This window comes from Neomonachus schauinslandi, chromosome 9, assembly GCF_002201575.2.
Source record: "Neomonachus schauinslandi chromosome 9, ASM220157v2, whole genome shotgun sequence".
NCBI classification, from domain to species: domain Eukaryota; kingdom Metazoa; phylum Chordata; class Mammalia; order Carnivora; family Phocidae; genus Neomonachus; species Neomonachus schauinslandi.
The window spans coordinates 112,239,146-112,249,047 of record NC_058411.1 but is presented as its reverse complement, the minus strand read 5'-3'; the positions used below and the strand labels follow the sequence as shown (position 1 = coordinate 112,249,047).

The 9,902-nt window shown below is 51.3% G+C and overlaps 1 protein-coding gene across 1 annotated transcript; it reads right to left on the bottom strand.

Moving 5' to 3' along the window:
* Positions 1 to 1,742: 1,742 nt before the first annotated feature.
* SCAMP5 (secretory carrier membrane protein 5) lies at positions 1,743 to 8,090 on the bottom strand. Its single transcript, XM_044918138.1, has 6 exons — positions 8,038 to 8,090; positions 7,166 to 7,294; positions 3,971 to 4,127; positions 2,733 to 2,834; positions 2,196 to 2,337; positions 1,743 to 1,937 (listed from the first exon to the last, which is right to left on the bottom strand). The coding sequence occupies exons 1-6, from the start codon at positions 8,042 to 8,044 to the stop codon at positions 1,743 to 1,745; spliced, it is 732 nt and encodes a 243-aa protein (XP_044774073.1). The 5' UTR covers positions 8,045 to 8,090.
* Positions 8,091 to 9,902: the final 1,812 nt, after the last annotated feature.

Genomic DNA, 9,902 nt, shown 5'->3' with positions numbered 1-9,902 from the left:
GCTGGAGCAGCCCAGAGTGACCAAGCAAGGTTGGCCAAAATTTTCAGGCCAAATAGCCTGGGCAGGAGAAGGGAGGATGGAAAACAGGCAGCTGCTCCTTCGGTGAGAATCCACTCCCTCCAGGCCTCAGAAAGAGCCAGGACCTCTACCAGTGACATTTTCACAATGCTTGGAACAGAACAGCCCCACAGGCCTTAAATCACTATCCTGCAAGGGAAAGCGGGTTCTGACAGGGTGAGGAAGGGCCAAAAACCAAGTCTAATAGGCAGACGGGAGTAGGTAATCTTGATTTGGGAAAAAAAAAGTCAGAGGCTTCCCCTCCCACCCCGCCTAACCTGAAATCCCATTCCAGCCATTGTGCTTATGGATAGGACTGGTCATGTGCTTCTTCCTGGGCCCTGAGTTCAAGTGCCCAGAACTGTTCTGTGACCAAAAGCAAGCTGGGGTGGGAGGAAGCAGGCTCTCCTCTTCCCGGGCCCTGCCTGCCTTCTCCTCCAATCTTCCCTCCAGGCCCAGCCCTCTGAGCCTGCCCCTGACCAGACCCAAGCAGAACAGCTATCTGCTCTCAGGAATCCAGTGGTCATTCAGAGATACCTAGTACATGCCCAGTGGGCTTGGGCCAGTCAGATCTCACTCAGGGACCAATAATTATTTACATACCCTATGCTCGAGCTATACCTTTATACCTGAAAATTACCTGGACACCACCCAGCTCTTCAGAGAAGGCAGTGGAATCAGCCCTCACAGATGGCAGATGCCACCTAGCATGGGATGGGGGTAGGCTAGCGCTGGGGGTATGGGGAGGGACATAGGCAGAGGGATTCAAGGGGGCTCTGGGAAGAGGAGGGGAAGCAGGGCAGAAAAGAGAGGAGCCCCCCTCCCCCTGCAGGCCAAGCTCTGAGATGATGCTGCATTTCCACTCCCTGGGAGTCAGGTACCAAGGTGGGCTGTGCATCTCCAGCTGTGTGCCCTCCCACATCACACCTAAGGCTCAGCTCCTGTCTACGTCCTTGATCTGAGAATGGGCTCAGTCTCAGAAGCATATACAACTGGGACACTCAGCCTTGGGGAAGACAAAGAAAAGCCACATGGGGAAGAGAGAGACCCTGCGCAAGAAAAGAAGCCACAGGGAATCTGACACCAAGAGGAGAGGAGGGAGGGGAAGGAGGGGGAGGAAACCAGATCAGAAGGAGCAAAGGAACATCCCTGGCCTGTCCCCACCCTCCTAACTACCACACCCCCATGAGTGCTAAATACTGTTGCTTCCCAGTGAGACCAAAAGTGGAGACAGTTTCAGCTCATAACCCTGGGGAGGGGGCCAGGCTTTCTGCTATGCCTCCCGCTGGTCCATGAGGAGTCCCTGGGCCAAGGTCAGAGCGGGCACCCTGGTGGAGGGTGGGGGCTGGTTTAGTTCTAAACATACATCTAGCACCACAACAACAGAGACCTCCACTGCATACTATTCACAAGGGGACACGGACATAGCTACCACCGCACGGGACAGCTGCACGTGCAGCCCACAGCTCTCAGAGTACTGAGAGCAGAATCCAAAGGAGCAGGGGAAGGGGGAAGACGTATACATATATATATGTATATATATATATATAACTCTGATTCTTTGTACAAAGTTGGGGAGGAGAAAAGGGAGGAAGGAACCCTGCTTGGTCACCACAACAGACAATGTGGCTTGAGTCCCCGTCCCACGGATCCCCAGCCCTGCCCTCCTGGTAGGCTCGGCTGGCTCACATCTCATTGGAGTATGTGTAGTTGGGGGTGGCGGAATACTGAGTCTGCGGCTGATTCATGGCACCCTGGGCCGCCCCCATGGCTGCATTCTGGGCCGCCTGCTGCACGTGTGGGTTCTTCCATGCCCCCGTGGTCCACTCCTCCTGAGCTTTGCTGAAACTCCCCCCACTGCCCCGGTAGAATTTATGAACCTGTAGGAGGAGGAGCACAAGGAAGGATTAATCAAAGGAAAGGGCAAGCCCATCCAGGAAAGACCTGGACACCAGAGACAAGTCCCTGTAAGCGCCAGTCCTCCCTCCCACACCCGCCTGTGTACTAGGGAGCAAAGTCCGCCAAGCCATTCTAGAGTGAGTCCCTTGGAAGACCTCCGGGTCCTCCTGTAACTTGGAGGAGGGGTTGTTACAGATCGTAGCCCCTTCCCGAAGCCACCCTCTCAACCTTGCACATACCATGCTGAGGGCGATGAAGGAAAACACAGCCACAACCGTGAACATGATGGTGGGAATGAGCATCACCACTGCTGAGCCAACGTTTGTTCCGAAGAAGGAGATGGTAGCGATCCAGCCGCTGCAGGAAGAGGCCAGCTGTGGGGCTGCTGGCATGTTGAGGGGTAACCGGGAGCCCCCCCACCACAGCCAGGAGCCATCTCATTGTCTCGGGGAGGGGCCATATCATCGGATGCAAAGAGATGAGCCACCTGGCCTGTGGCAGTGGTTCAGAAGAATCCTTTCCCGTGGCTCAGGAGACAAGCTCCTCAGACATGAGGCTTCCTTCCCCTGCATTCTCTCGTGATGCTTGACACCCCTGGAAACCCCCCAAAGCCACTGCGAGGTTCTCCTTCCCCTCTGCTGCTGTGCCTGTGTCTACTACCCTACCCTGAATTCTCTTGCAGGCCAAGCAGCTGACACAGAGACATAAACAAAGGACACACCTAAGGTGCCACCCATGCCAGCCCTGGGTCCATCCCAGACACCCCAATCTCTTACCAGACGCCCCAGCCTGGGATGCCCACGGCCTGGATGATGCTGATGACCAGCTGGGCCATGAAGGTGAAGAAGAATGCCATGAAGCTGAAGGAGCTGTCAGTCCTGTAGCAGAGGAAATGACTCTCATCACCTGGGCAGAGGGAGAAGGCTTCCCCTGTCTTCAGGAGCCCCCAGCCCTTCCAAGTTTAAATGAGTAAGCAATGGACAGGAGACACTTAAAGGCCTTAATTGAGAGGCAAAAATGGAAGTGTTTACATGAATCTTTGCAAGTTTCCATGTGTTAGTCTTGTGTGAGCAACATTACATAGGAAGAGATCTCCTCATAAATGGACCACTCACATGCATCGTACATGGATGGTTGGCCCCACTGGCATAGAAATAGATGGGTCAATTGTGACAAGAATAAATGACCCCATTGTCAAGGGGATGGACAACCTTACTGGCACCAAGATATCCAGCTCCACCGGTACATGGATGGATATTCCCATAAAGAAAGAGACAGAAAGTCCCATTGGTATAAGAATGGAACCCTACTGGCACCAAACAGTAGCCTAACTGGCATACAGGTGGATGATCTGGTTGGCAAAGACATTTGAGGCCCCATTAGCACTGAGATGGATTCTCCATTGGCACCAAGACAGATAGCCTTGTTGGTACATGGATGAATAGTTCCATTAGCACCAAGACTGAAAATCCGTTTTACACAAGGTAGACACCCATTGGCCCCAAGACAGTTATCCCCACTCGTACATGGATGAGTGGTCCCTTGAGCACAGAGTTGGATGACATCATTAGCACATAGTGTCAGTAGTACATGGATGACTGGTTCCATTAGCACATGGATAGATGGTCCACTTGGTACCAAATCAGCTAGCCCCACAGGTGTAAAGATAGGCAGCTCCACTGAGACAGGTGGCCCCACTGGCAAATCTGACATACAGCTGCCTGGGGAAGGCAAAACTAAGATAGGCCTCATCTCCGTTATGCCCACCCAAGGAAGTGAGAAAGGAAGTGAGGAGTGAGGAAAGAGGGAACCAAGGCTCTGACTCCCAGCTCTCTCATCCCCAGCACTGAATTCACAGGAAGCCCACCTCCTACCTGGCAGTTTGAGCTAAGAGTGAACAAGTGAAAGGGAGTTTGGGGGGTGGTCAAAAAAAAGTAGAAAATATATAGAGAAGAAACAGGGAAGATGGGCAAAGACACAAGGTTAGGAGCTGGGGTCAGCACCAACCACTTACTTGAAGGCCTTGTAAATGGGCCGAAACCAGCAGACGTAGGAGCAGGGTGTGAAGAGGATGAGCCAGAGAAAGGCGAGGCCAAAGTTGGTGGCTCCCCCGCCTCCGATCAGCCACGCAAGACAGCCCACCAGGTTCACGGCCAGCGTGACGCTGTTCACTGCAGACCCAGGAGCATATGCACGCACAGAGACAAACACCAGACATGCACACAGACACCCAGGCCCATGCAGAGACATGTGACCACCCAGACATGGACACACACACCCATAATTCAACAGACCCACAATCAAACACATGCAAACAGCACATTGCACAGAGAGGGAGATACACACAAACATACACGAAAGCCACATTTACAGATATTCGCACCCACAACCCACATCAGTGAATACACACACACACACACACAGATACATGAGACACACATACATACAAACACAGAAGGAGTACAGACTGTAAGAAAGAAAGCTGGGAGCTTAGACCAATTCCCCTCCCCACACCCACTCCGAGGGATCTGAGAAATCTAGAGAACAGAGAGTCCCCAGAGGAGGAACCCAGAACCTCGGTCCAGCAAGCCCCACTGAAGGGCCCCAAAGCCTCCAGGTGGTAGAAATGCTCTTCTCCTTATAAGAATGTCCTCAGCCCCTGGCCCTCCCAGACTCACAGCAATCACCAAGCCCAAGGCACAAGAAACCCTTATATCTTCTCTTGCAAGGGGCACAAAAAGTGGAAAGTAAAAGGCCTTGTAGAAACTTCTCTTCAAGCCACTGTACCATCTGCCCTGTTCTTAAATGGGGCAGGAAGCAATGGCTGGGATCTCAGTCTTTATCTAATTCATTTGTTAGACAACTACCATGTCGCTTCCTCCACAAAGCCTTCCTTCACTACTGCAGCCTTATTCATGTCCCATCCCTCTGACCTCCTGCAGACCTGGGCTGCTCTCATGCACGGTTCCCCAAGTACAAATTCTAGCCCATCAACCACACTGGAAGCTCCCCAAGAGCAGAACCCGGCTCCCACCCCTCTGTGCCCACATACTCTAGTTGAACTCAGAATCACAGGATCACCAAGTCACAGCCAGCAGAAACCTCAAAGACTTGTGCTGGCACTAACACACACCCAGGGCTTCTGACATCAGGATGCTCCCTTCCTCAAACATTAGGTTGAGTCCCTTTAAGGCTCCATAAAGACCTGCTGAATAAACAAAGGCAGGAGGGCTCAATTGTGGTCTCAAACAACCAGGCATCTGGTCGTGGCTGCTGAATAGAGCCCTTAAGCATCTCAAGGGTCATATGCATTTCCTTGGGAGCAAAGCATCTGGCAGGTGCCTAGTGAGGACTTAGGAAGGTATTTATAGCCCTTAAATCCAGCTCCTGGATGAGATCTTCTCAGGCGCAGAGTTCCCAGAGCCCCGGGACAGATGGGGTGCTCCCAAGTCCGATGGGACAATGCTGTCATCTGTGCAGGTACACCCATCTCAGGGCCCCTCATAACAAGGGTGAGCATTTCTTCCTCTGCACTTCAGCTACATTTCCTCCATCTCTGTTTATTGCCCTCCAATTTCCCAGAACTCTGGAACTCCCAGAACTGATTTTATTTGCTCTTTACATAGAACAGACATTAACCTGTTTTTATATTGGTTTATAGCTCTCCTTCCAGTCCCATCTCTCTCCAGCTCACTGGTTCTAGTGCTTCTATTGTAATTATTCTACCCCCTGTTTGGAACAGACATCTATTAACGCGGCCACTCAGTTTTTTTTCCATCTCCACTTCTCTCCCTGTCCAGCTTAGATTCCATAATTCATTACATGTTTTCTAATGCTCTCCCCTGCCTCATCTTCTGCTCACACTTCCCCTGGATGAACAGAACTCCCATCTGTACCTGAGCTGAACATTGCTAGGAAAGAAGGGGCCTACGGAAAAGCCCGGTAGGACTATCAATTCAGCCAACATCAAATGGGCCCTGTGCATGGTCCAGAAATCTTAGGGGTCACATGTCTTTGGATAGTGTCCTCACCCTCTGTCCACAAAGGTGCTCTCATTCCAATCCCACTTTCCTTCTTCAAAGCTCCCATCCCCACTTCTACATCACATTTGATGGGAAAAAACAGAAGCCATCAGAGGCAACCTCCTCATTCTCTTCCCAAAATCTATAGACCTACCTGCACCTGCCCCCATCTCTTCCTTCCCTCACGTTACATGGGGAAAGATGCCTTCTCCACTCAAAGGCCAAGCCAGAACTAGAAACAATCTGTCTACTCCCACACTCTTTCTACCACCCCATGAAGAACCTGCAAAGACAGCATCCTTTACCTCCTTCTGGGCACAAGTAATCACCTCCCCAAGTCAGCAGCTAAGTGTGAGCTGACTCAAGGCAACATCACCTGTGACAGACCCTGGCTGTGGTCACACACTGCAGGTCTAAGATTCCTTGAGGCCGATACCCAGCACGGGAAAGCCAGCCTGCCCTCCCTGTATACTCCTAAGAGGTACCTTTGACTAGCCTGGGCACAGCCAAGTCCCATCTCTCTACAATGACACATTCCTGCAAACCTGCCACTGACCATCAGCTACTAGGGCCTTGACACTCTGGACCTCAACATTGTAGAACATTAGAACTCTAGATTCTTACAGAAGTACAGACCACACAACACAGAACTCCTTGGAACCATAGTGATCACTAAGCGAACACCCTCTTTCTATAAGTGAGGAACCTGCTGCTTGGGAAGTAGGACAACCAGCCCAGTTTGATCCCATATCTCCCAACTCCCAGTTAATGCTCTTTTCTCTGAGCAGTTTTACAAAGAAAGCAAGACAAATGTGGCTTTGAGACAAGGATTCCTCTATGAATCCAGAATCCTGAGGTCCTGGCAGCCACCAGAGGCTCCCTGGAAAACCACCCCAGTGGGAAGGGGAAGGGAGAACAAGAAAAGAGAAATGATCCAGTGGACAGAGACCCTCATCCAGATGCTCTGTGAATGGAAAGTAGAGGGCAGGGGGATGAGGGAAACTGGGGCCCAGATCGGGGGTCGGCCCATGAGAGGAGGCTGCTGGGAGATGGCCCATGCAGATACTGCAAGTGTGGCTGAGGGGCAGCCAGGCCTACAGGCCTCCCACCCCGATGCCCAGCCCCTACCAGCCTTCCTCCCTCCTCCCCCAGCCCACCATGGCCCACCCCCATCACATAGCACTCACACATCCAGAGGTAGTAGAGGCGTTTGGTCATGCTGAGATGCTGGGGAGGAATGTCTGCCTCAAAGTCTTGGTAGAAACATGGCTTCAGGGGGATGAATTTGGGCAACGGTGGGAAGTTGTTCACTTTCTCTGTGGGTGAAGCATATAGCATGGCATCACCGTGAATGTTCCCCTCCCCAACAACCCAGTATGATCCTCTTGCCCTGGTTTCAGCTGCCCCCGGCCCCTGAGGTCACAGGCTGCACTGCTAACCCCACCCAGCCATCCCTGCTTCCTCAAGTCTGCTCTGAGGTTCCCAAAGTAACCAAAGGCCCTGAGGCAGTGTTGCTGTCTCTCAGAAGAAAAATAATAAATGCTGTCCAGTTCCAGGCAGATGAAGCAGGATAGGTGAGCCTGGAGACAGGGGTTCCCGTGTCCATTCCAATATTCATGTTCTCCATTTAGCCGTGGGTTGGGGCTTGAGCTAGATAGTCTCTAAAGGTCCCTCCAGCTCTGGCATTCTGTACCTGAGCCTTTGGAAACCAACAACTCAGAAATCTGAAGGAAAGGGTCTCAGAGTATTAAAGAGCAATGGGGACAGAGGAGACAGGGATTGAGCCACCTGTGCTGCTTATCAGTCAGGTGGCCAGCAGGACCAGGGCATCAGGATGCTCAATCTCTGGTTCCCACGGTCAGAGACCTGACAGAGAGCTAGACAGTGTCAGGCGGAGGGTCTTGGATAGACAGGCCTCAGTGGGGGACCAGGGAAAGCCTGGGGACAGGAGGACAGAACAAACTTGACCTCCAAAAACTAAAGGGGATAAGGAGACTAGGAAGGGGGCCACCCACCCTCTGCTCACTTGCATGTCCTATCCACATGGCCCTGTCCTTACCTGCCATGATGGCACGGATGGCACCAGCCGGCCCAGCGGCCTGCCCACGCCTCTTTGTCCTGACCTGGAAGGAAAGAAAAGCCCGAGCAGGATGAGGATCAGGCCCGGCGCAACCCAGACCCCCTCTCAGCCTCTGCAGGGCTGGAAGCTCCCTGGGGCAGAAACTGTTCTAACACCCACAGTGGGATGAGCCCAGTGGAGAAAGCTCCACCGGCTACCTCCTTCCAGGACCTCCTGCCGTTTGCCTCAAGGCACAGCGTCTATCTTCAGAAAACCCTATCCAAGGGTAGGGAAGGGACCTAGGAAGGGACCCCATGAGGCAAAGACAAGTGACAGAGAAGGCCTGAGGAGATGAGAGACCTCTGAAAGAGAACATTCTATTCCTTGACCCTGAACATGACAGACCTAGCATCAGTCACAGGCTGGCCTCCCCTCTCGCTGGCCTTTGCCTTCAGTCATTTGTTGGGGATGTGTAATGTGTCAGGCACTGGGGAGGCAGCGTAAGACAGATGTGGTTCCCGGGGCACCCGGGTGGCTCAGTCGTTGAGCGTCTGCCTTCGGCTCGGGTTATGGTCCCAGGGTCCTGGGATCGAGCCTCACATCGGGCTCCCTGCTCTGCCGGAAGCCTGCTTCTCCCTCTCCCGCTCCCCCTGCTTGTGTTCCCTCTCTCACTGTGTCTCTCTCTGTCAAATAAATAAATAAAATCTTAAAAAAAAAAAAAAAAGACAGATGTGGTTCCTGCCCTCTGCATGAAACCTGTGCAGTGCATACTCTAAAAGGGAAGGGTGACTATCATGAAAATATGCATTATATATAGCAAGGTATTAAAAGTGAAGATGCGGGGGAGCAAAAAAAAGAAAAATTAAAGTCAAGATAGTGTTGTTTTTTTTTTTTAATTTTTTATTTATTTATTTGACAGAGAGATAGCTAGAGCAGGAACACAAGCAGGGGGAGTGGGAGAGGGAGAAGCAGGCTTCCTGCCGAGCAAGGAGCCCGATGTGGGACTCGATTCCAGAACCCTGGGATCATGACCTGAGCCGAAGGCAGACGCTTAACGACTGAGCCACCCAGGCGCCCTAAAGTCAAGATAGTGTTAACCTTGAGGAAGCAGGGAGCATAAGCTGAGGTATTGGTAATGGTCTGTTCCTGGGTCTGGGAGCTGGTTACACAGTGTCAACTTTGTGCAAATTCATCAAGCATGAGATTACAATTTGTGCACTTTCTTGTGTGTTATACTTCAATTAAAAGTTTGCTTTAAGGGAACCTGGGTGGCTCAGTTGGTTAAGCAACTGCCTTCGGCTCAGGTCATGATCCCAGAAAGTCCCACATCAGGCTCCCTGCTGAACAGGGAATCTGCTGCTCCTTCTGTCCACCCCCACCCCGGCTTGGGCTCATGCACGCTCTCTCACATGCGCACCCTCTCTCTCTCTCTCTCTCATGCACACACAAAATAAATAAATAAAATCTTTTTTTTTAAGTTTGCATTAAAAAAACAAAAACAAAACCCTCCCAGTCAAATTTCTCTGGATCCAACTAAAGATTTGGGCAGTTGTAATCTTTTATGGCCCCTTTGTGATATGAAATCAAATATAGATATAAAAACCCAACAACATCTACCACAAAAGGGAAAAAGACAGGCATGGTAGAAATCTACATGAAATGATCCCCTTACACAGCTGCATTAATTGTAGCATTGTAACACCAAAAGACTGGAAAAATCTACACATCAATTGGGGATGATGAAATAAACAGTACAGTCATACAATGGGCTGTTCTGCAGTTTTTAAAATGCTCTCTGCTGTGGAATGATCTCCACGATTACTAGTCATTGAAAAAACTACATAGATATAGAACAGCCTAGACAA